Source organism: Crocodylus porosus, unplaced genomic scaffold, assembly GCF_001723895.1.
Source record: "Crocodylus porosus isolate Cpor-Errol unplaced genomic scaffold, CroPor_comp1, whole genome shotgun sequence".
Taxonomy (NCBI): domain Eukaryota; kingdom Metazoa; phylum Chordata; order Crocodylia; family Crocodylidae; genus Crocodylus; species Crocodylus porosus.
This window is the reverse complement of record NW_017728917.1, coordinates 36,128,281-36,154,654: the sequence shown is the minus strand read 5'-3', so window position 1 is coordinate 36,154,654 and position 26,374 is coordinate 36,128,281. Positions and strand designations below refer to the sequence as shown.

The following is a 26,374-nucleotide window of genomic DNA, read 5'->3' as shown; positions in this document are numbered from 1 at the left end:
GCCTATAGCCCTTGACACTCACCGCCCAGTCATGCGATGAGTCCCACCACGTTTCTGTGATCCCCACTATGTCAGGGCTGGTGACAGCTAGGAGGAGGGCGAGTTCCTCCTGCTTCTTCCCCATACTTCGAGCATTCGTGTAGAGGCATGTTCTTAGTGCTGTCACAGTTGAACCAGATTTATCCAGAGGCATTAATATTTCAGAGTGTGCACAGCACAGGTCAGCCTGTACAGCAACTGCATCAGTTGCTTCCAATCCATTGAAGTTCTATTATAAGCATTTACTCATCTTATCATTGGGAAAGAGATTGGTTTGCTGCTGGGCCTTATTGTTCTTGGCCTTGCTCCTTCCTGCATCATCCTTCCTCTGCTTTTCTTGCCTTTGGTTCTGTCATTTCCTTTTTGCAAGCTTGCTTGCGTCTCGCCCCACACTCCTATTGTGCCTGTCTGCCTCCCTCATGCTGGGCTGTGACGACAGTCTCCATCCCAATAGGCTGTGGCATGGAAGGAGCCTCTAGGCTCTGGGGTGTTTAAACCTAAACTTGTGAGGCCATTGTGTCCGTGAACCCCCTCTGTGTCCTCTATGAGTCACATCCCCTGCCATTGTCTGCATTTTCCCTGAGCCCTCCTGAGGCTGGGAGCTTCCTCTCTTAGCTCTGCCCGAGACTCAAGGGTTTTTGGCACGTCGGACCCATGCACGTTCTTACTTTGAAGTAGGAGCTCCCTGGTTTAGGAATGATCTCTGCTCCCTTCACTGAAGGAGAGGGACAGGTTATCGATGCTGGCAATCTCCCAGCAGCAACAAGCTGGGGGGTGGCTCTGCTTCCTTATTAGGGGCTGCATGTCAGATAGGACTGACCCCTTCTGAGCCAGCCGCATGCTTTCTTTTGAGTCCCTGGGTTTCAAGCCAGACTTCTGCTGTCTTACTACGAGCCCAGCAGGCATCTCCTGGCACAATAACTACTGTCCAATTTTACACAGAAACTGAATTAACTCCAGGCCACAGTCCCAGCCCCATCCTCCAGCATGTGAGGGAATTCAGTCTGCCTGTTCCTTTTGTGCCCAGACGGCTAGCATCAGACCTGATAAACTCAGCAGGTTTGTTCTCCCACAGGAGCCCTCCACAGAAGCCCAGATGCTGCAGGAGTTGCTGTTGTGTCACTTCAGAAGACAGCGATAGGGTCTGCCAGGCCGTTCCTGCCAAATAAGGTTGGAACAGCTGCCCTGAGCACTTAATTGTTACAGAGCTCATCTCAGCTGAGCTGGCCTTTGCAGGGGTTTAGGGTGAGACCTACCTTCCTTGGGGAAGACAGTAAGTCTTGAGTGGCTTGGTAGAAGGCTATGACTGAAAGTCAGGCTGGCTAGGATGCTAAGGTGAGTCTGAGCTCAGACAGCATGCTCCAGCAGAGCAGAGGGTTAAGGCTTGCCTTACTTCCCATTTAGCAGATATGGCTTGTGAGAAGGACGTGCAGCAGAGAAAGCCTCCAGCATGAGATGCACCTCATAGGAAAGGGCACGTTTCAGATGTGAAACTGAAATCCTCTGGCAGCTGAGATTTTTCCAGAGGCCCCAGCTGTTGAGTTGGCCTCTGGCTTACAAACCCATGCCACTCTGCTTTGAGCTGGGATTTTAGCACAGATTCCAGCATAAGTGTGTTATGCATGTTATTCTTCCCCCCCACCCCAAAGTTGCTGTACCCTGTGCTATTAAACAGTTGGTGCATTTGATACCTGAGGAGACCAGCTTTCATCGTAGGGTGTGGGATCCCTACAGATTGCTTGGAAGAGGTTTCAGGCTTTTTGTGCAGTAGATAATGCAGGTCGTGGTGGTGGAATGGAATATGTGTGAGAGCTGCCATGCTCTGGTGATGAGCACAGTCGTGTCTAAAAATGCTGAGGTTAACAACCTCCTTCATGTCACTAGTTGAAATAAAACCCAGATCAGCAGTGACCAAATAGGGTAATGCAGAATTAGAGAGGGTTCAGAAAAGGGCAGCAAGAATGATTAGGGGCCTGGAAAAGATCTCATCTCAGGAGAGATTGAAAAGGTTGGGGTTGTTTATCTTTAGAGAGCAGATGAATAAGAGGGGTCATGACAAAAGCACATAAAACAAGGAGTGGGATGGAGAAGGGAGACCAGGAGATCTGAAGCTTCTGTTCCTGTCTCATCACAGATGAGCTAGGGGAGATAAGGTGAAACTGGAAGGTGGGCAATTCAAAACCAACAACTTTCACCTACGGTACAGTTGGACTTTGGAACTCATTGCCACAGGTGGACACTGAGGCCCAAAATCTTAGGATTCAAGAAGGGGCTGGACATTCCTGTTGATAACAGGATATCCAGTGTTAATGATGACAAATTCTGGAAGTGAGATTAATTCTCATGTTTCAGTGCTTAAGACCAACTTTACCCAGCAGAAATCAAGACACCTTTTTCCTCAAGTCATCTGACACTGGCCCTGACTCGATGCAATATTGGACCATGTGTCTGGCCCAATCTGGCAACCCCTCTGTTCCCAGAAGTGACTGGTTACCATCATAGGGCCTGTTTGGTGGCTTTTCTGGGATAAATCATTCATAGATTCATAGATGTTAGGGTCAGAAGAGACCTCAGTAGGTCATCGAGCCCGACCCCCTGCCCTGGGCAGGAAAGAGTGCTGGGGTCTGATGACCCCAGCCACGTGTTTGTCCGGTATCCTCTTGAAGACACCCAGGGTAATCATGGGCCAGTCCAGTTCCTAGTGGATGTGTGATTGAGACTGCCATCCAAAGAACCAATTACAAGGGCAAAGGCTAGAATGATCTAGCTGAACTATTCTCGTATCTTTACAAGCTGGGGTCTGGGGCCCTCAGGTGGTATGCTCTGGGGGAAAGGTTGCTCAGTGGCTCTGAACTTGCCCTTCCTAGGGGTTTACTGGGGGTATTCTCCCCAGTCACCAAGCAGGTATAGGTAACCAGCACCAGCTGCCTTTACAAAGTGAACCAGGCAGAGGCCATCCTCCTATCCCAGCCACTTGATGCATCTCTTGGGAAAGCCCTATCCCTGGGAGAAGCAGCAAAGGAAACTTCTCCTTGGAGGATATTTGGGCCTTCCTCTAACCTTCATTTCCCGCTGCTGCTTATGTTCTTGTGACCTCCCCACCAGCTCTAGGAGTCCTGGTGTAGATTAGCAGCTGGTGTTGCAACCCTGTCATGTCTGGGCCCACTCTCAGATGGGTTAGGTAGCACTGGGAGGTGGATGGTCATTGCTGACTTGCCTAGAGCTGTGATTTTCAACCTTTTTTGAACCAGGACCCAGCTGTAAATATTGGCCAGCCCTGACCTAGTGCCCCTCACTCCTGAACCACTGCCCCCCAACCCCAGTCTCCCAGTGTGTGAGGCAAAGGGTGGATGTGTGGGGTGGGTGAGGTGTGTGGGATGCATGGGGGGCCCCAAGCAGCTCCTTGCAGGCTGGAACTCTGCCAGCCTGCAAGGGGAAAGCCAAAGTTTCTCGTGTTTTTCTCCTTTAAAGGAGAATCCATTTTTAAAGATTGATGGCAACCCTTTCATATATTTTTACAACCCACTCTTGGGTCATGACCCATGGGTTAAGAAACGCTGGCCTAGAGCAGAGCTCCCACTGTGACTACCAGCAGGGACAGATTATCCCTTTAGTTGGTCCTAGGCAAACAAACTTGTAGGCCCCTACTTTTTTCACTCAATAATTATAGTATATAAAATAAGCACAACTGGGCCCCTTCTTCACTTAGGGCTCTCGGCATGTGCCTAGTTTCCCTACACGTTAATCCAGCCCAGACTACCAGTTACAAAAAGGGAAAGGTTAAGGCAGACGTTGGCTCTGCCTTGGTGGCTGCTCTTCAGATCAGAGCTCCTAGGGATTTGAGGAGTGAAAAGGGAAATGACAGGGCACAAAGAAGAAGAGTCTACGAGAAAGAACAAGTCTGAAGAAAAGAAGAATGGGGGGAAGAGGCAAGAGCTAAAACCTCCCTCCTCCCCACATGGTCATTCTGGCTGATCATACCCTGCCGCATGACATCTTCTAGTAAGGGAGCTTGGCCATGAGCTAGTACAAATGAGGAAACTTCTCCCCCACTCTGGAATCCCTTCCCCAGACTCAGGGCAATAGTGGCACTGTGCCATGTTAGCTGTTGTTGTCTCCTTGCTGGTGTGCTGGCCAGGCATTGATGTAGCTTGCAGGTGCATTAAGTCCGCTCTAAAAATCTCTGTTGGAGGAGGGCTACAAGGAGTGGCTATAGAGTTTCAATGAGTGCAGGGGGTACAGAATCGCTACAGTGACATCCTGCCCCAATCAAAACTGTGCTGGTTCTGCTGCGTTCACAGTATTGCCCTGCTCCTAATCAGCCTGCAGTAGTGAGTCTCAAATGATTAAGCATCACCCAGCTGAGATGAAGACCAGTTAAGGGACTTCTCTGAGACTACATAATGAGTCAGTGACAGAACAAGGATCAGAAGCCCTGCTCTAACCACTAGATAGGCTTCCTCTCCTGGGGATCACAGACCAAATCTTTGTTCCCTTCTGATGGTAAAGTCTTTACACTTTCCCCTGGAACTGACAATGCACACAGTGGCATATCCTATCCTGCTAAATTATTAATGTTTATTGTAGCCGTAGCTCAGGATCCTCCAAGAATGGGGCCCACTGTGGTAGACACTGTAAACAGCAGCAGACAGTTCTTGAACCACAGAGCTTATAGTATAAATGAGTGATTCTTACCCAGGGTGCTGCAGCACCCTGAGGTGGCTTGAGATCCTTTCAAGGATATCATGGGGCATCACACAATGTAAGCACTGCGAGGTGTGCAAACATGTTTCACAAGACAAACCCGGAGATTTCAAATAGGAACCTCCAGTGCCAAAAACATTCTGCCCTCTTGTGATCTTTCTATGTTCTTAGCAAAAGGAAAATTGTTCTATTATTTTTCTGTAGTCAAAAGTGAACAGAGTGAATATTAAGAACTGCATTTTCTGAAGGGTGCCTCAAGTCTTAAAAGACAGAAAACCACTGGTGTGAATAGATGAGAGAGACTGGGGAAGGGTAGAACACACCAGCAGGATGAAGCTGCATGTCAGTGCCACGACTGCTTGGTGGGGTAGCAAGGATGGGATCAGTACAATGGCAAGAGAAGGGGAGGGATGAGGGGACAAGGCTGGGGGCAAGGGAGCATGTGTGGACTGAAGCAAAGTCACTGTGGTGGCTGGGAGGTTGGAGTAAATGGCCTCTCAACACAGAGCAGGGAATGTCTTGTCAGGACATGGAGTTTTCTCAGCTCCTCTCTGCATTCTCGCCCCTCAGCACCATATTGGGGAGGCGGAGAGGTGTCACCTTACTTTTACTTTTAGTGCCCATTGTGTGTGTAGCATCCCCCCTGCTGAGTTCAGAGCCAGGTGCTGCCCAAGGTCTCCTTCAGCATGTCATACTCTCCTCTGAAGAGGCTGAAGAAAACGCAAGATACATCACAGCAGAGGTAGAACAAGACACTGAGCTGATTCTCAGGATGAAAGTGTGCTAGCGGCTATCTAAGATCTCCCTTCTCCATGCAATGACTTTTTTCCCTCCAGTCCCCATCTCTAGCACCAGCAGTATTGTCTTGAGCCCTGGGCTTGTGGTCTTCTTCAAGCCCCCTGGATCTCAGATGCTAAGCTATAGTCAGGTCCTGGAGCCTCTCTAGTCACATTTGCTAGGGGCAAGAAACCCCACTGAGAAGTGCTGATACTAGCCTACCCCAAAACCTGGACATTACCCATCCTGTTATCTCTGCTCTCACAAGCTACCAGCCACCTTGGATAAATGATGCTCCTCTTAGGCCACTCTAAACAGGGCATAATCCCCAGAAAAAACCTTGGCTGCCTCCAGAGCTGGCCCAGAAGACTGATGTAGGTTGGTCCCTTACCTTTGTAGGAGAGACGAAGGCGCGGGGCACCTTGCTTCCAGGCACTGCTGGTCTCAGTGCTCAGCATGAGAATCAAAACCATCAGGGCAGAAGCAGAGAGGAACAGACTTCGGAGGATCAGGGCTTTCATCCTGACTCTGGCTGGGGCTCTGTTCTCAGGGGGGAAAGCAATCCCTCTTTCACGGGTGCATGTTGTGTCTGGGGAGATTCTGGCTCCACTTCCAGCTGAAAACAGAAAAGGAGAAACTGCATCTTTGTGAGCCCTGCACTAAGGTTCCTGGGGTCTTACAGCTTCTCTCCACTGGCTAGACTGGGGTCCCTTTTCATTACTGCAGATCTAATTAAGTGATCACAATTTGGGCCTGGTCTTTATTCAGTTTCTGGTCCAATGGAATTGCAGTGGTCCAAACCACTAAGGCAGATATATCGCACATATACCTTTTGCACTGGTATAGCCACATCAGTATGGGGAGAGCAGTGCAAATCCCCCAGTAATACTCCAGTATCACTGTGGAAACTCTTTTCCAACAGAAAAGGAATCCAGCTCTTTTCCCATTCACAGCACTGCACAGTCTTCCTGGTGCATTCTGAATAGATCTTATATGTAGCTCCATTACACCATGCTTGCCATCTCTAGCCCTCAAAGTATGTTAGAGACACTGAACCTATACCTTAGCCCCATTTTTCAGATGGAAAGCTGGTAAGGTAAAAGGAGTCAATTGCATTCCCCAGTCCTAGAGCAAGCCAGTGTCAGAACCAGGGCTTGTTGTTTCAATGACAAAAGCACTTAGGCTTCATGTGAGACCAGAGCTCCTCTGGGCCACGCACTGTGCAGACACCAAGTGAGAGAGACAGACCCCATCCAGAAGAGCTCATGGGAAAAGCAGTGACAGTTGTATGATTGTGCCATCATCATTTGCATGAAACAGCTTTACCAATATAAGCATGTCCCCATCTATGTCAACCCTTTACAGCTGTAAATGCAGCTTCCTCAGTAAGCCTGAGACTATGCATGCTATGGTTGAAAGCCTGGTCAAAGAGATGCATCAGTCCCTGAGGACTGATGTGTCGATGCATTACATATAAGAGGGAATTCAAGTCATAGCATTGACATATATTAATGGCAGTGTTTGCATCAGCATCGTGCTTTATACTCTGGAGTCCCTTATGGGAGTGGAGCCAAAACCTGAAGATTTTCCAATAACTTCTGGACAGGAGGATGGAGATGAACAGAAACCACTTGTCAGCTTAGCACCAACAGGACATGCCTTGCTGTGAACGACTTGTCTGAGAGTGACTCAGAACTGGTGTAGCATGAGGAAAGTCCTCAGAGCTTGGGCTTACGCTGATAAAAACCTTCTCAGACATATAGGATCACATACTCTATCTAGAGCCCTGTCAGAAGTCTCTGTGCTTTTTCCTAGGTTTTGCCTCATTTCATTTTGTAGCTAAATCTTGCCCTCCCACCCAATACTCATTATACCACAACAAGGAACTGACATTTTGGAGGGACACTATTTGAACTTTCCTTTTGTGCCTGTGTGTTTGTGATAATATGTTTGGAGCCTCTCAGCCTTCTCTGTTCATTACAGATAAACCAAGGCTATCAGAGTTCATTAAATTTTCATTGCTTGGGACTGAAGAGCTCTCTTACCCCCACGTTCTTGCATTCATATACATGCTTGTGTTATTCCCTCATACACACACACCCATACATCCTGTATAGGAGGGCAGCTAGGTGGACAATTTGCTGCAAGTATTTATCCGGTGGATGTAGCCAGTTTTCCTGTTCGTAATTGTTCTGATCTCCAACTCTCAGCTCTGCATGTTCAATACTTACGCTTTGTGTTTGGTCCTCTGAGTTGTATGGTTTTCCCTGATTGGATGGCTGGAAATTAATATAGAGGCATTTGGTCTGATGAGGCTTTTATAACCACAGGGACAGTGTACAAGCAGCAGCAACTTGGGGACTAAGGCATTTAAAACTCTTTTGTTTCCTCCATAAGACGGAACATTTGATTGAGCTATGGACATGAACCCAACACTGGATTTCATGCCTAACTGAGGTAGCAGGAGAGAAATTACCTAGATCTAGTGGCTGGTTGGTAGCCTTTTCATGCAATTTTCTCTTCTCACATTCACAAAGTCCTAGTGCATTGCAGTTATGGGAGCAGCCCTGCCTAGGTTCCTCTGCGGTTTAAGGGCTTGTCTTTGCTACCAAGCTAATCTTAGTTATTGCTTGAAGCCCATCCATGCACACAAACCCATAACTCAAATATGTTAGTGCTTTTAACCAAGTTGGCAGGCTTCTTGGGAGGTAGAGTAAAGCCTGAGTTAGCAACTTCTCAGCTTCTAATATAACCAGTCTATATTGGATGCAACCTAGTGCTCCAGTGTTTTCTAACAATGCCATTTGCCGAGGAAGAACAGACAAATCCTCCAACAACATGCTGAAAAAAAACTTAAACGAATCAGGTTGTAGCAGCACTCAGATCTGTACGATGTACTCAGAAGTATTTGCTCCTCACATGAGTGAGGATACTATAAGCATGGGCACAACAATCCTTGTTTCACAGTATGGCTGCTCTCAGTTGAGCTAGGTTTTCTCGAGGGGTAACTTGAGAGTTGGTAATTCACATTCAATCTGGAGCAACTGCATACTTTTGTGATCACTCGGCTCTTTTACAACACTAGACGTTGCTAGGTGTGTCCTTCCCTATGACTGCCAAGACAATATTTCATAGGAATCTGGCAGAGGTACAGATTGGATTCAAGGGTCTCTGTCTTGTACCACCATTCACTGTGCTACTAAGCCCATTTCCAGTCCTATTTCGGAAATGTAGGTACTTACTCTCAGCTCTCATTTCATTCTCTGCTTCAGTCCTAGACCTTGAGAGATGGGTGTCAAGAGGCTGGCTATGAACCTGCCTGCCCTGCTTTCCTGTGTACTGGGAGGATGCCTCAGCACAGTTGCAATTTTTAGCTTATCCCAAAAGATCCAGTGTCAAGGTCATGAAACAAAGATAAACCATGAACTTTTGGGATCCGCCCTCTTTCCTAGACCTTGGCTGCACCCTGAACAAATGCTGCCAATCTAGTGGTCATCATAAGGGCACAGCTGGGGCTTGATGGAGATGTTGCCAGCACACACTGGTTACTGGAAGCCTTGGGAAAATGCTAGCCAGTAATTGTAGCTTGCTATAAATGGAACATGCCCATACCGGGTTTAGTTCGGGCACGGTGCGCAGATGGGGGTGGGAACCCCGTGGGACCCAAAGCCCCAAGATATTCCTGGGGGCTGCAGGGTTGTGTAAGTTGTAGACAAGCCAGAGCCCTAGCCCTGCATGTACCTCAAACATAGGCCTTCACATTGGGATGAAATAATAGGGCTGGGGGGTTTGGCAGGTCACTCACCCTGGCAAGGCGCACTTCTCCTGCTGAGGAATTCAAGGGAAAAATGCTCACTGGTTTCAGTGAGAGCAGAATCAAGCCTCAAAAGGAGATCCTTGTGTAACAGAGCTGTCCTAGGAGAGGGCAATGTTACCACTGATGTAAGGGGCACAAAGTGCAGGGAAGTTCTGTGCCAGCAGTGAATTTGGCCCCAGGCCAGCAAGCAAGCCATGGCTTTGGATGCTAAGGGGAAAGACACAAGGCACATAGGATGCAGACACATAAAATGGATCATCCCTACCTTCTGTGCTAGGCCAGGCCTTAATTCAAATGCAGCCTCAAACCAATGTTTTTTTGCCTGCATCACCAAATCTCATACCTCCTTACTGGGTGCAAAGCTAATGAGAGACATTTGTCTTCCCTACTGCCCTTGTCTTATCTTGTTGTCATTGACCGCTGCGCCAGTTTGTTAAAGGATGATGTAACTAACCAGCGAAACTCCCTGCTGTTGGGTATATTTGAGGCAAGAGGTTTAGTGAGGTTCAAGAAAGGACTGGACAGTGAGAAGCAAAGAAAATAGCATCCCACTGTTACACTGTCGGAGTGAAAGTCCTGTGCTCCAGAGCTTTTACGTAACTTGGTGCCAGAGACAGGATAACAGATATCCTGGTCCATTCTGCAGTGGCCAGTCCTCTATTCAAGAAACCATGATGGCAGAGCAGGGCAGGGCTGGGAGGCATGGGTAGGGGCTGGCCCAGGGTTTGAGGGGTGTGTAGCAGTTCAGGACTAAAGTGGCAGGAGAGACTACAGGACAGGTTTGAAATGCACAGGCAATGCACAGGCTGGAAGCTTCTACACTGGGAGCCTACATGCTTATCACCAAGAATTTGCCCCATTAAAACTGCATCATTTCAGAGGAACAGAACTTGCTTGGAAGATTATTTTCAACACAAAAGGTTTTCCCCAGGTTTTTTTTGAGGGGGCCCATATGCACTAAGCCCCATTCCCTTAGGATCTCTCCTTGCAGCAGTGCCCCATCCATGCCAACCAGGTGTGCAGCAGTGTGGGTTTCTGCACACCTGCTTGTGTCAGCTGGGAATGCAACAGCTGGTGCCTCCTTTCGTGACAGCACCCTGTCCATATAGTCAGCTTCAGCAGAGTGATCCTCACTCAGCAGTGCCTTATCCATGCCAGCTTATCTGGGTGAACTCTCCTCTCTACCTCACTGATGGATCAGGGCCCCCTGCTGTAAACCTCAGGGGTGAATAACTTGTCACAGACAGAGTTTATACTGAGAGGGGGAGAGCAAGTGTTGAGTGGATGGAAACAAGTTGCAGATGGTGAATCCAAGGTTAAATTAAACACTCTCGACAGCTTTAAATAATCAACTGTCCAGAGCTATATGTATTTGCTGTCGTGGTATGAAAAGCGAACTGCTTGAGTTGGGGGATTTCTGTGGGATTCAGAAGTAGGGTCATAGTAGTGAAGGTCTTGTGCTCCTGAGTATCCTAAGAGTATCAGGGGGAGAAACATCAACTTTTGTGGAACCTGTTGTCATGGGAGTTGGGGAACAACATTATGGTAGTTCTTTTTATGAGGAGTTACTAAACTAACCTCTTAGGATACAGCCAGACATAAACAGTAAAGGAACCATTCAAAGCTTTTCCCCTGCATAAAACTCCAGTACTGCACTTCCAGTTATGGCCCCATATATTTGTGCCAAAACACACAACAGCCCCCACCCCCATTTATTCTGACCCTGCATCCTTCCTACCTCATCTCTGCCCATGGACCTCCCCCAGACTTGCTCCATTCACCCCATGGCTGTCCCAACAAGGCATCTGTATCCGAAAAGCTTACATCCTACTCTGAACAGCACCAGCTTCTTGTCAATGCCACTCTGAACCAGACTGGAAACAGTGTTTAGTCGCTGTAGCCCAGTCATTCTTTGGCTTCTTTGCTCAGGCCAATAGCTGTTGTATAGACACTCATCCACTTCAGATTGGACCTAGACCAGAAATATAACTTCTATACGTTGCCAAGCAGCTGTTAGAGGGTGGCATCTTCTGGTTACTCTTGATGTGAGGTAGATTTGAACCTTTGTCCTGAGAAGAGTATTTCCAGACCCACTGGTCATGCAAACTACTGGAAACTGTGTGTCCCTTCAAACCTTACTAGTCAAGTACTGAGCTCAGGCAGACTGTTGGTAGGAGGTTCAACAAAGTTAATTATCAGTGCATAATCCCATGGCATTGCACCTCCATAGGGACCAAGCTGTGAAGACACTTGTCCCCATTTACAAAGTGGGACACAATCACCCAGTAGAAGTGCATAAACCCTGGGTGGGGAAGGAATGCTTTAGGCTAACTAGGAGTTACACAGAAACTGGTCGAGACAGTCACAGGAAAATAAGAGCCTGAGAGTGAGATTTATTAGTGTGTGGATCATCTCCCAAGATGGATGGTCAGGTTGTGCTTGAGTCCTCCAACAATCCAATGTCATGAATATAACATCCATGCTCCCTACCTCATCTCCTGTCCTAGTGGAGCCCAGTATGTTTTGTGAGTGTCATGGTCCTTGGTTGTTTCCTTCATTAGCAGAATAGTGCCTCTGGTGCTACAGTTTGGAGTTGGATGGGCTAGGACCAGAAGTCAAAGCATAGGGCCAACAGCAGGTGGAGACCAGCCACTGGAGATAGACGAAAGGTGCATGTACTCAGTCAATGTGACAGCCCCTGGCTGGGAAAATGGGACCTCTTGATAGATTGGGTCTTGGCCATATCACTGTTGACTTGTCTGAGATATAAGAGCTCAGTAGCTTTAGCTTCTCCTTCCCCAAGACACCCACTGCACTGAGCTGCCATGAGGAGATCAGAGTGTGACTGGATTAGCAAGATACTGAGATACTACACTCTGCACTTGCATGGGGCCTACAGCTTCAGGCAGTGCCAGGTGTGCTAATGAAGTGCACTGCTCTTAGCCCTGGGCATGAGGGAAGGGGTTGTCTGTGATGGACTGAGTTGGCCATTTCTGGAATAACGACTGAGTCCAGTCACCGCAGTGTAAAGAAACAGGGGCCCAAGCAAACATGTACGGTCTCAGAGGGCTGCATAAAGTCCCACAGGAACCTTCAGTTCCTCTGCAAAGGAGGATTATGCACAGCCTGGCCTCACCTGATATGCTGTGTGATATGGATATGGATATGGGTGGCAATTGTCTCACACCTGCTCAGAGCATAAGCAGGAGGAATTTCTTCCTACTGTGCAGCATGTCTGTCTTGGTTCATGCTTCTTGGTCTGAGTCTGCATTGGGGCAGGTCAAGGATGTGTGCAGGGGTGTTCTGTGGGCTACTAGTTTTATGCCTGTGCATATAACATTGTCTGGGGGGTTGTGTAAGAGCTGGGTTGAGGATGCCTGGATGTGTACGTCTGCCTATATCGTGAATATATGTCTCTGCAAGCCAGTGTCTATGTGTGTGTGGGACTGTCCATGTGGGACTGTCTGTCCCTCTACAGAAAGAGATGCATGTAGACAGAGAGCTTGCTTTTTTCCTTAAATTCCACTGAGATTTTAGTTCTTCCCCCGACCCTGTGAAAAGTGATGGATTCCCCAGCAGCTGTGGCTTTGCAGGGAGCATCAGGAAGAGGCAGCTGTTGTCTTCTTCCAAATGATATGGCAAAAAGAAACAAATTCTTCTCCTTCCCAGATCCATCTCCACCCTTCACTCATTTCCCCTGCTGTTGCCAGGCCAAGCTAGTGCTTTCCCTGCAACAGCCCTCCATGTGGTACTGGGTGTGAAGATGGCTTGGATGACAGTGTTCATGGAACTTCTGGGTGTGGGCAAATGAAACAATTATACCCTTTGAAAGAGGGAACTTACTATATTTCAAGCCAATCCACTGTAACTCTTTCATTTATCCACTGTATCCTGCAGCAAGTGGAATTCATTGAGTAGCTGCTTCATGCCACAGCTCTGTGCACCCCCCACCCCCATCCGGCCCCATGCGCCAGAGCAGGCGGCCGAGGCCAGCACTGGTCCGCCAGCACCCCGCGCCACTGCCGCCTCCAAGGGGCAGAGCTGCGGGGGGTGAAGCCAGCACTGCTGTCCTCGCCACCTACTTGGTCCCTCTGTCCCTGCCGTCTGCCATCCCAGCCCGTCCCCCTCCGCCTCCAAGGAGCAGGGCGGGGGGGCGAAGCCAGCACCACTGGCCTTACCCTCCCCCAGCCCCAGTCCCTGTCCCCGTTGTCGTGGCAGCACTCTGCCATGTGTACAGAGCACTCTGATTGGTTGTTTCAGTCAGCATTGCCGAGCATTGGCTGCTGAGAAAACCAATCAGAGTGCAAATAAAGCATTACAGACAGACAGACTAAGGCTTTTATTATAATGGAATAACTGCTTCATCTGTCCACAGTCTTGTACTCATTTAACATTCATCCACTGCCCAACTGACAGGAAAAGGTGGAAGTGTGAGGTCCGGGCAGAGCCCACTTGGTATCCGGGTCTCCATCCAACGCATGGACTGTAATGGCAGGCGTGAAGTAAAGGTGGTATTTAGACTAACCTCCATTCATTTAGGACACCAAATCTGCCATTACAGAGCCCCAAAGTCTACGGCAGTGGAGAGAGAGAGGTGAGGCAGGGGGAGGCTGAATTTTTCAGTACCTGGACTGTGAAAATGTTGACAAGCGGGGCCAGGCATGTGCTGTGCAAGCTTCTGTCTCCCCTGGGTGCTATGAGTACCCCCACCGTCTTCACCAGCAGATGCTGTTCCTGATTCATACAGCTCTGCCAACGCCCCCCTGTCTTAATGTGCCAAATGAAAGACAGCAATTACAACTCTGCCCACCCATGCAGATTTCCTGCAAAGCTGTGATGCTGAAACATGCTGCATCCCGCAAGTGTGAAGGAACAGGCTCCAGTTGCTGTCAGCGCACTTCACCCCACGCTGTTGGATGGGTCACTTTGCACCACCTGCAAGGAGGGAGGCTCCATAGTTCCCAGGTACATGGTAAATATTCCCTCTTCCTCACAAGTCACTCCAGGAGAGCATGACAGCATGGACAGGTCTTGTTGGTGTCAGGAGCACTTTCTAGCTGGTTTTGACACTTAGCTCTTCTGCTTTTTTGTGTGTTTTTCTTAAATTCCTCACACGTTTTCACATAATAAGATCCCAGCTCTTTCAAGGCGGGTTATGTTGCCAGCCTCCCTTCATCTGGACCCAAGTATAGATATAGGCCTACATCCAAAACACCCATTGAACAATGCAGCTGTTCAGATTATGGCAGGAAGTCTGCAGCTGGCTCCACTTTCTCCTCCTCCCCTGTTTCAATGAGAAGCCACGATGCTGCTTCCCTCAGAACCATTCAGAGAAGTTGAGGTGCCAGTAAATCCCAGCTGTCCCCGCTCTTTGGCACTGCAAGGAATTTTCCAACTCTTTCATGGGCAGGGTCAGTGTGATCTGGGCTTAGCTGGCAGCTCCTGTGGCAGCAGATCTTTATGGCAGAAGGGGACAGATGAACTATCTTCTCTAGGGATGTTCTGTTTCCTACAGCTCTGGAGGCATTGGGAGCACCGTGGCTGCAACTCTGCCCCTGACAAGCAAATGGAGAACCAGTTGGCCCATACATGGCTGGCTTTGATACTACCCCCTGATGAGAGGTCTGGAGGCTGGTGTCTGTTTAATAAACTGCTAATCTCTAACTCAAGAAGCCACTGCTCGATGCTAGTGCTCTCCTTTGCTACCTTCCCTTATTGAGCAAGACCATTTTAGCATTATGTGGAATTCCTGGGTTTTCCTGACCTTTTTCATGCTAAGTTCAGGCCTGGGTGGGGCACAAAAGACTGCACTCATCCCCTGGCTGGCAGTGGATCAAAGGCAGCAAATGCCAATGCTTTCAGATCACTGACTGCCCACTGTATTGCTGTCCCTGGGACTTTGCCTGCATTCTCTACTTGGCTCTGATAGCACCATTTGAGGGCAGTCTCATTCTTGCATCAGGAATGGCTAAAGTAGTTTGCTTCTACCTCTGGTCAGTGCAGCAGGCCAGACTGGCCTGGGGAGGTGACATGTGCATCCCTTTTCATTGGCAGGAATGGGCCTGACTCAAGAGCTGCAAGAATCCTTGACATGCTGAGGAGACAACAGTCACTGCACGAAGGAGAGGACTCTTAACCAACAGGGCTTGGGATAGACTGCCTATCCTATGGGATTTATGCACTGCCCTACCAATAGGAGTGATTGATGGGAAGCAAACATGATGCCTTAGACTGGATTCTCAGCCAGACCAAATAGCGAATCCCATGATCTCTAATAGGGCTAGACTTTGGGTTGAAATCCAGGTACCACCTCACTCTTTCCAAGCAATATCAATGTCAGCCCTTCAGAAGCCACCTGGTGCTGTCTGCAGCACTGACCAGCTTTAAACTCTTGCTGTTGAGAGCTCACTGTTTGGCAGACCTGGTGTATGAAACCACCCAGCTCCTGTGTCCTTGGTCAGCCCAGCAGGTCCTTGCTGTGGGGTGTAAACCAGAAAGGAAAGCCAAATAGCAGCTGCGTTGTGTTCAGAGGAAGAGGGCTGGGCTTCTCCCTCAACAAAGCACAGGATCAGAAAGGCAAGACAAGTGTGTGGCATTGGGAGGCATTGTCTCAAGCTGAGCTGGCAACATGGGCTGGTTTCCTAGGTGTTCTTTAGGATCCCCACCTTGGTGAACCACTAACCCTGAAAGGCAGTAACATGGCAGCCAATACTTGCTCCAAGTACCTGGCTACTTATGCTGGGGTCAAACCACTGCCAGCACCATGAAGCATGTCCACTAATCTAGCTGTATAGCTACACTGAGAGTCAGAGCAGAGACAGTTCAACCATTTCAGAGGACCAGAGGAGTAAGTTAAGCTTCTTCCCAGAAAAAAAATTAAGTCAGCCAACTTTTTTAGGCCAGCTCAACAGCTTGGGTCCAGGAACCTGAATTTCTGCCTAGAAACAGACCTGAGTGAGAAGATATACATATGTATGTTTAGGTGGAAGGTGCTTAGACTGACCACACTTGGAGCTATTACCTACTGCATTCTGCCCCTCTAGTGCATTTTGCACAGGGCTTTTAACTAAGTCCTTGGGCTGCATAGTGACTGCTTCCTTACCTAACTCTCTTAGCAGGGAGTAAAAGGTTGAAATAAGGATATCGGAAGAGACTTTGGCTCAGTCCTTCTAGATTTTGTAAATACTGCTAAAACCTCGGGAAGCTTGGCGTTCCCAAGGTGCATACAGGAGAAATTCCTTCCTGTAGCCTTCTGACAGTGTCTGGGACACGACATTCTGGTAGTGTCAAGACGAGGGAATTGGTGCTGTATTATTGCCAATGTTCTCTAAGTCAACTGAGTTCAAAGCTATGTGTAGTACGGCTGTGCAAAACAGCACCTTTCTGCTTCGACTTCCGTTTCAGTGGGACAGTGTTTTGTTTTGAGTTTCGTTTCATTTTGAAAGCACTGTTCCGTTTTGTTTTGTCGAAACTGTTTTGCTGTTTCAATGCTGTTTCGACCTTTCACCCATAGGCTATAATGGGGAAGCAGAAAACTGCCTATACCTATGTCATTTCTTGCCTGATTTGACTAAAACTTTCCGGGATGGTAGCCCCTTCTGAGAGCATGAATCCTGCCACATTTCAAGGAGATAGGTAGGTGCAGGGGTTTCTGAGAAACTCTACCTCAAGTTGTTGACAAGCAAAACTTTTGTCACTTGCTGGCAGCAGCAGCTTCCTGTCATCTGGCAGGCAGATCCAGGGGCCCACACCCCTGGGAGGGCTGCAGGGCTGTGTCAGACTCCTCCGGGGGTGCGGGCAGGCCCCCGATCTGCCTGCCGGATGACAGGAGGCTGCTGCTGCCTGGGACCAGCACTGGGAAGATTGGTGCTGATGCTGGTGCCAGATGGCAGCAGCTGCCTCCTGTAATCCAGCAGACGGATCGGGGGTCTGCACCCCTGGGAGCAGTCTGGCAGAGCCCCTGCAGCCCTCCTGGGGGTGCAGGTGGGTCCCTGATCTGCCTGCCAGTTGACAGGAGGCTGCTCCTGCTGCCTGGGACCAGCAGCAGCACCAATCTTCCTGGCGCTGGGTGCAGGTTGCGCTCAGTGCCAGTCCCAGGCAGCAGGAGCAGCCTCCAGTGATCCGGCAGGCAGATCAGGGGCCTGCACCCCCAGGAGGAGCCTGGCACAGCCCCACAGCCCTCCCAGCAGGCAGATCAGGGCCCCGCACCCCCAGGAGGAGTCCAGCACAGCTCCGCAGCCCTCCCGGGGGTGCAGGTGGGCCCCTAATCTGCCTGCCGGATGACAGAAGCCTGCTGCTATCTGCTGGGACTGGCACTAGTTGCAGCCTGCACCCAGCGCCGGAAAGATTGGTGCTGCCACTGGCTCCAGCTGGCACCAACAGCATATCCTGTCATCTGGTGTGCAGATCCAGGGGCCCGCACCCCCGGGAGGGCTGGGGGGATGTGCTCCCATGGGCTGTGGCCCCCAGATGACACGAGGCTGCTGCTGCTGCCTGGGACTGGCGCTGAAGCCAAGTGCTAATCCCGGCTTCAAAACTTGAAACATTTCAAAACTTTCAAAACATTTTAAGTGCCCTTGTTTTGTTTCAAAGCTCTTTCAGAGGCTTTTGTTTCGTTTTGATTTTGCTGTTTCAAGCTTGAAGCGCATCAAAACAGCTTTGAAACGAAACACCTGGCAAAATTTTGCACAGCCCTAATGTATAGCCTTAACTCTGTCCCATAGCCGTGCATGAATTTTGTGTCTATGCCACACACTGGGCACCTATACATGAGCACCGAGGCTGCTCTGACATGCTGAAATTCCAGGGTGTTGGAGCAGACTCGATTAATGGAGTTGCTGGAGTGTGGCAACTGCTGTGCTCCAGCAGCCTCCTGTGTCTTATGTATCAACATCCCTGTACTTAAAAATGGTGGCAGGGGCACTTGAACTAAAGCTCATCAAATAAGCTTTAGTTCAAATGCCCCCGCTGCCATTTTTAAGTGAAGGGACACTGATACAGGAGACACGGCAGCGCTTCAATTAGAGCAGCTCCCAGAGTCTCTTTAATTAAAGTCCCACCCCTGGAGCCCATGTAAAAGTGCCCACTGTGATCAATCAGAATATCATGACAGCAAGGACAAGCTTCAGATCCTCCAGCTCTAGAAGTCCAGCTCAATCTTGCTTCAAAGAAAGGAGTATCATGATTGGCAACATTGAGTCTATGTCATAACGTTGAGCCTTCCTTGCTCCATCCATTGGAGAGCAGTGATGCAATAATTTAGTTTAGTATACTTCTGCTCTACCCCATAATGGTGCTGAGAAGCTTAACTTTGTATGTTAAGTGCTATCTGCAGATGGAGGGCACCAGAGACAGGCAAACAAAGAGCCTTTATCCTGCTCACATCACCAAGTGGACCAAATGCCTAATGTGATACAAGTCCCAGGAGATGTACATACATTCCTGAGAGTATTTTATACTGGAAGTCCCTCATATGGGATGAACCTGACACTTGTCATCTGTCTAACACATGGCCTGACACTCAATACAACAATTCTGAGTCCTCAGAGTTTGTTGCATTGAGTTCCCCCAGACTCTTTAGACTTTCCAAGTTGAATCTGTAGGTTAATACAGCAAAATCAGACAGGATTAGCTACATGGTGCTGGGATGGAGAGGATGCATGTCACACATGCTTGTTACATTACTCCTAAACACAGACAGAATGATGGGTGCCATGGGATGAAGGCATTTAAGAGTGTCCCACACAGAGAGGAGTGGGAGTTGTTGGCTTCAGATTTTTGCTCATGTCACACTCCGTATGTATGTGCACGTGTATGTTGTGGAGTAAGATGATTTCTCAAGGTTGAGGACTGGAATAACAGAAAGGGCTATGGATTAGGACTTAGGTGTGTGGAAATTCCAGAGACTGGAATATTAGGGCCCTGACGATCAGGACTGGGGTACATTGGCAGAACTGGGTGTGGCATCTGAGATACCAGTTGCTGGAATTTACTGAGTCCTAGCCATCCATCATTTTCATGGGCATTCAAATAATGCATAAAAGTCCTGGCTGAGGGAAGGTGGGAGGAGGTGCTGGATGGCACCCAACATTTGGACAGAGTGACTTTCAGCTCTAGGTCACTGAATCAGATCTGCACAAGGTCAGTAGACACTAAATTAAGTTGATGGCTGGCTGTTTAGTGGCCTCTGTGAAATAAGTGTGTGGTCTTAGTCAAGTTCCTACTGGGGACATTTCAACATAATAAAGGGCCTCTTTAAGAGCAGTCTTAGAAGACAGGCCAGGGGCTGAAGGCACCCTCAGTCATCCCTGGGTTTGGCGGGGTCTCTCCAGGTATCTCAGCCATGCCATTAGTGGGTTTGTATTGGGAGGGGAAAAGCTTGAAGGAATAGGGTACCTGATTCTCCAGGGCTGTCAAGCCAGCTCCTATTAGTAGTACTCATTTCACTAACAACTGAATAACACATGTATTTTAAAAGGATTTTTCCTGCTGAAAGTTAAGTTTGTTGCAGTAAAGAAACACCCCCTTCTCTGCAAGCCTAGTGTCTTGGAGCTCAGCAACTCTCAGATCAAAGCCTGTTATTTGCAGGGCTTCACAGCTTTAGATTTCTACCTAGTTCCAATGCAGAGACCTTCACAGTGCAGGGGGTGGTTGTGGGGCATTTGTTGGGTACTCACTGACCCATTAGATTGATTCACTGATGCCAGCCAGTGCTACAGTATGAGGTCACTGAGTATTGTGCTTCTGAAGCTGTTCCCTTCCCTGGCCAAGACTGCCTGCCTCCCCTACCCAGCGCATGAAAGCTCTGCTGTATTTTCTTTTAATCAGAGAAGACCTCCCCCTCCCCCTCCCCAGCCTTCTACACTAATTGGAGTAGAACTAGTAAGTGTGGGGGGCTTTGCCAGAGAAAGTATTTTAATGAGGAACCATCAAGGGTTCCTGCACTGTTATCTGCTTCTTCTCAGGGTCTCTGTAATTACAGCTTGGCTTGTGTGGCAGGCTCTCCAGATGAATCCCTACAGCCTTTGCATAGTTCCATGCTCCTGAAGCTTCTGGGAAGAACTGGCTTTTCTGTCCTCTGCACACCCCTAGCTACCTTGCTCACTCCAAGGGGTATAACGTTTTGTTCAGATAGACAATCACTCTTCCTGTTGCCTTTGAACGGTATACTTGTTGAGTGAATATAGGTAACCTGGCCTGCCTCAGGGCAGGGAGGAAGACAGACTCCTTTAGTTTAGTAGAAATCCAAGAATGTATCTTGCATTTGACTTGGGCAGTTCTTATGCCTCTGGGCCCAATCCTACAGTCCCTGTCACAGAAATGGCAGCTTTTTCTGAGCAAGGGGTGTTGGAATTAGCCCAAATGTAGTCTCAGCACAGGGTATTTCCTGGGGATTAGTGAACAGCCAAGACACAGTTGTACTCCAGGCCATTCACCCCAGCTGGCCATTCATTCATTTTTCCTCAGTAGGTACCCTGCACCCAGGTTGACAATGTGATAAATGGAAAACGAGGAAACATTTGTTAGGGGTTAGGGTGATTCAACTGCTGCTCCGATGATTTAACTGTTGAGAGAAAATAAATGCAGAGCCCCACTGCGTCCTTTCTCCAGGGCCACTCCTCTGACTACAGCTACATTTTAAGGCAGACAAGGCTTTCATGGCTGCAGGAATTTAACAATGTATTAGTCAAACCAGCACCAACCTGAGGTGGTATATGTTAAACAGATAGTTTTGGGTGTGGGAGACTTGTCTACGCTAAGGCTCTTAACATCAGCAACACCATCTCACCTGCATTAGTGAGAACAGCGGTGTATACAAGGCCTACATGTGAGAACATAGGCAAGTGTGTGGGTACAGTACTGACTGTGTGTGGCACCTAAGGTGCTTTCCTTAAACATCAAAACCACTTAAAATCTTAAATGTATTTATTGCCACAAAACCCCTATGGCATGACAGTGCTATTATCCCTGTTTTAATAACTGCAAATTGGGGCACAGGGGGCACATCTACATGTTCATTAATGCATTGTAATTACAGTGTTACTAAACTTAATATGCTGTAAATCGGCACTACTGTGCATTAGCAGGGGCACATGCTTTTTTGCAATGCTAATGCACAGTAGACTAGCATTAGCATAGGGTTTGCCTGCTGCGCTAATGTACAGTAGAGTTAGTCTACTGCGCCTTTAGTGTCTCATGTAGACACGCCCAGGAATATCAGTACTATATGGCAATAAGGGAGCACTATACTGAAATGTAGCAAACCCTCTGACTCCTGAACCAAAAATAGTGTAGGTGCTTAAGAAGCAGAGCTTATTGGCACTGCACTTAAACCCAGCTACCTACACTTCCAATTCACTGGAGCTCCTTAGTTCCTGTAGCACAAAGAGAATTGCCCAAGGACGCACAGGAAGTCTGAGGCAGAATAGGGACTAAACCCAGACACCCCACCAGCCCAAGTGAGCACTTGAATTAGTGGACCCTCCTTCTTCTTCACCACAGAGCAGTTCTTTATGGGAGCTCAACACGCTGCGTAAAAATCTGGCCCTTTAGGACTGAATGAATATGTGTGGCTATAGCATGTGGCAGTGCAGTGTTTGTTCACAAGTGTGCTTTCTGTGAGGAACAGTTCTGTTCTCTCTGTTACAACGGAGAGATTAAAACTGAAAGCCACTTGGTGTTCATGCTCTAAAGATCTCTGGCAAAAATAATCCACCAAATTAACTGTCATCATTAATCTCTCACCGGAAAGAAAGGAACTAAACCTCAGCCTAAAATTTCAGGAGAAATCCTGGGAGAAATGATGGAGATGGCCAACACAGATGCACAAAAAATGGCAACCTGCCAGCGAGTTGAAGCCATTGTTTCTGTGAAACCACATCCTGGGCAGGCAGCCGATTAAACTCTGTGTGACATTAGCAACAATAGTGCTCAATGACATGTAAATAAAGTTTATTGAACTGAATTGTGTTAGCCCAGTGTGCACGTGTGAGTGAGTGCATGTCATGGGGGGAGTAGATAGTGGATATCTGTAGGGGTGCCTGGCCATACACAGGAGCGATTGAACACGGAGAAAGCACACGTGTCCATGTCATTCACTGGTCAGTGTAATGTAAATGTTCACCTCTGTCCAAGCTATAAGGATATAGATCAGTCACCTCCTGCAGTTAGTGAGACTCATGCTTTGAGCTGTGGTGGTTCCTTAGGTTAACGTTTGTTGTGTGAATGAGGATGGAAGTTACCACCTCCATAGCTAATTATGTATGGTACTGTACAGCCACCCTAACCCCCTTGCTATCCAAGTACCAGTAGGTACAGATCTGTAGGACTGCAATCAAATGACAATCTATATCTATGGGAATATTATGCTTAGGGAAACAGAAGGACCCAGTGGAAAGGATGCAGGAGTGAGGCCCCCTGTATTCTGATCCCAGCTCTGCAACCTCAGACAAAGCATTTTACTCCTCTGTGCTTTAGTTCCCCCATCTGAAAAAGGGATACTGGTTCTTCCTCCTTAAGTCCTACGTATCCTGCTAAAGAAGGGCATGAAATAAGAACTAGGTGATGGTGGTGGTGGGAGGAGTGCATGTGTGCGCGTGTATGTGTGCGTGCGTGCACATGTGTGATTCGGGGGAGTAGCCAGGAAAGGGATTGAAGTTAATCATGGAATGGATCAAACTGCCTTTTTCCTCTGGTTTTGGATTGTGAATCGTCCCCTTTTAGAAGCTCTGTGCTGTCTTGCAACAGGGGATGGAGTGACACATCCTGAGCATGTCAGTCCCAAAGTCAAGAGTGCTCCTCAGAAATGTGCATGTAAGGAAGGATGCCTGGATTTTTCCAAAACCTCTCCTACGCCCATAAAATGAAATTTCTCCCTGGATCCACCTTGGGGTCAAAGGAGCTATTCACTTGATCTCTGTAGAATTTTGCCTCCCTCATTTTTCAGTACCAGGTCTGTGCCTGTGATCCCTAGTTTTGTAAAGGCACCAATTATTCTGGGCATCCTCTCTCTGACAAACCTCTGCTCTAACCCTGACAGGAGTGTGAGATGGACTGAATCCAAGGGAAGAGACAGCTCTAGTGATATGGGAGCCAAGGTTTGCAATAAATCTTCAGTTTCGCTATAAACAATTCCCGAGATGGTGTCACAGGATCATAGAAGACAGCGAAGAAACTAGGAACACTTGTCTGCTTTAGCATCTGGCTTCTGTCCCTAGTTTCCTTTCCATTATTAGTAAGTGGGCTCTTCTGATTCCTGCTCTAGTTTTGGCTCTTATTCTTTTGGTTTGAATTCAGTGGAAGGAGCCAAATTGACAGCCTTGGAGTCTGAACTTCTCTCTTGCCTATGGAATAGGGATGACCCAGACAACAGCACCCTACCCTACCTCCATGGACAGAGTCCACTTTGCTAGTTTGGAGAAGATTTGCAAATCAATTTTGCAGCCTTTGTGTTTCCTGCTCAATTCTCTTCCTAAGAAACTAAACCCAATTAATTCTTCCTGCATCTCTGTGAACTTAAATGGATTCAGATCACAGATGATTGTTGTCTAAATATCTCTAATAATGTTTCTTTCCAATGTTTCTACCTCTGTCCTATCTTCCAAATAGACTCCTCTCTTTCTTACCCTCCCTAGGGCTCTCTAAGGGTCATGACTCACAAAGGTATTTGTATCATTATGACACCTGTGCTGTAATTAAGACAGCAAGGAATATCTATTTAACCTGTAATCTTCTTTTTTTTAGTTGCACAACCATCACTTCTTCCCAAATTCTCTCTCTCTTCTCCAGGACTGTCCCCAGGGCCTGGATCCCTTAGGATTGCCAAACTGCTGGTCACATGGTAGGTAGTTGTACATGATATCCAGCAAGAAGCAGCCTGATCAGGCAAGTTCCAAGTTTGGGCAGGTTCTCCAACAGCATAAGAGCTGATGGTGAGTGAAGCAGAATAGTGCAAGGGTGAGAGAGGAAACTGTTTTCTTGTTTAATGGATGGCCTGGATGGCCAAGTCTGACCTAGAGGAAAATCCCACAAAGGACTCGGATCGATGATCTGAAATCTATGGTTGGGGTTTTCAAGAGGCTTAAGGGAGTTAATCAATGGGATATTGGCACCAGTGTTCCCCCTAAGCTGCGTGGCATGCACAGGCATGCAGGCACACTCATGCTGCACTGCCAGGCATGCCTGTGTGGCTGCGCAAGCCACGCAGCTTAGAGGGAAAGCTGATTGGTACCACTTTGAACAACCCAATTAATATGTCTATGTTCCTATAACAGTTACCGTCCTTTCTGAGCTAACACTACAACTCTCCCTCTATGAGTACCAGGCTACAGCAAAGATATCCTAACTGATAAAGGTCTCATGCTACTGATCTTAGCCTCTGAGCCAGGCAGTGACACTGTATAGACAAATAGCTTAACTGAATGGAACTAAAGCAACAACCTATTTTTTGTGGCTTAAAAAGCCTACCTATATTCTTTCTACTTATTATCCTCCCACAGTTTCCAGTGGATACTGTATCCTTCCATTAATATTCCTGGCTGTTGTGTAGTCTTGCTGTGCAATGTTAGACATATACTGTGCTCCACCCAAGAGGTGGTCTAATTTCAAGGGTGGGTCAAAGTAATTCTAGTATCTGGTTTAAGTTAACAAAGTGCTTTGGTATCCTTCCTCTGCTACACAAGCACATTATTATTCTACTGTGCCATTATCTAATCAAATCTCACAAAAGCATGATGTTGAAACATGCCTCCCATCTCCTCCCAGATGCCTTTATTATTTGGTCTCCTCAGTCATCAATAACCAAGGGCTGAGGTATTTAGAAACAGGAGTATTATTTAAATGATTCCACTTCGCATTTCTCAAGGTCTGTTTCTTTTCTGCCTGCTACATCATCTGCCCAGAGTTTCTGGGAATTGAAGTGTTGCGGAGAGGGAGGCATGACAGCTGGTTTAAAGGAGCAGAACTTTTCTCATAGCAGTAGATTAAATCAGCCCTGCTGAGGGTTTAACTCATTCCAAGGGATTAGGAGCCTTTTTTTTTTTTCCAAACCAGGGCTGTCAGAGTCAAATAGAAAACAAAGACTGATATTTTTGGTATCCAGCAGAGCAGTGTGGAATCAGTGGAACAATCATCAGACTGGGTAAGTTCTTTAGAGGAAATATTTCCTATAAGGTTATTTTAGACAGTTAAGACTTAGTGAGGCATGAAAACGTCAGACTAAAGAGCCCACAGAAATTATCAGCATTGAATATACCTTATCCTGGTAATAAAACTTTCTAAATCCAAAGAAAGGCATTAGTAGACAGATTGTAATAAAAAATAGTCTCACTGGAGACTTCCTCATCACATACTACGGCATATGAGTGACAGAATAATCTCTGCTCTGTTTCTTAAGAGTGACTCTGGAAAAGATAAATCAATCAGAAGCCTTATGCAGATTTATATTACATGTAACATACAGATTTAGAAGTCAAATGTACACTTAAGTTATAGTGGGTTGGAGCTGATATAACTTCACTGACCTTGATGGATCTACCTAAGTAGAAATAAAAGCATAATTTGATCTCACATGGGGGTGGGGAAAAAAATCAAGATTTTCCAGCCCCAGCTGCCAAGCCTGTAAAATCAGCGCTTTAATAACCCTTTTTGTTACTCACCAACCCAAGGCTTTGTTTCTTATTGATGATTAATCGATGTTCCTTTACCAGCTTGCAGCCTGTTCACACTGCTATCTTGTTTCAAGCTCAGCCGCTTCCAGTGCATAGTCCGTGGCAAAGCAAAAGCACCTGAACTTTACAAAGAAGCTGGGGAGCAGAGGTGGAGTCAGCATGGTGTGATGTCATTCAGAGACAGCCTCCATTCATAAAAACAGCATAAGCTGTTAGCAAACCATCTGTTCTTCTTATTTATGTTTCATCCTCAGCTTTTAAATCAGTTCCAAAGGCTATATGAGATTTGCAGGGAACAGGTGACATCTAGTGGCAAATATATTTATTTATCTGGATTCAAATCCCTGCTCGGTATGAAATAAGAAACTGG

At 47.6% G+C, this 26,374-nt stretch overlaps 1 protein-coding gene across 4 annotated transcripts in view; it reads right to left on the bottom strand.

Annotated features, from left to right (window-relative positions):
• The window catches only part of LOC109311440 (semaphorin-3D-like), a 49,317-nt gene extending 23,181 nt beyond the window's left edge, over positions 1-26,136 (bottom strand). For 2 of the 4 annotated variants that reach the window (XM_019537092.1, XM_019537093.1), the window contains exons 1-2: positions 26,041-26,136; positions 5,912-6,136 (exon numbers count right to left, since the gene is read on the bottom strand). In XM_019537092.1, the coding sequence (XP_019392637.1) occupies positions 5,912-6,136; positions 26,041-26,098 (283 nt within the window). In that variant the 5' untranslated portion in view covers positions 26,099-26,136. Of the gene's footprint in view, positions 1-5,911; positions 6,137-25,664; positions 25,738-25,992 lie in introns of all 4 variants that reach the window. The other 2 variants (XM_019537096.1, XM_019537095.1) reach the window with 2 other exon arrangements.
• Between the last annotated feature and the right edge of the window lie 238 nt (positions 26,137-26,374).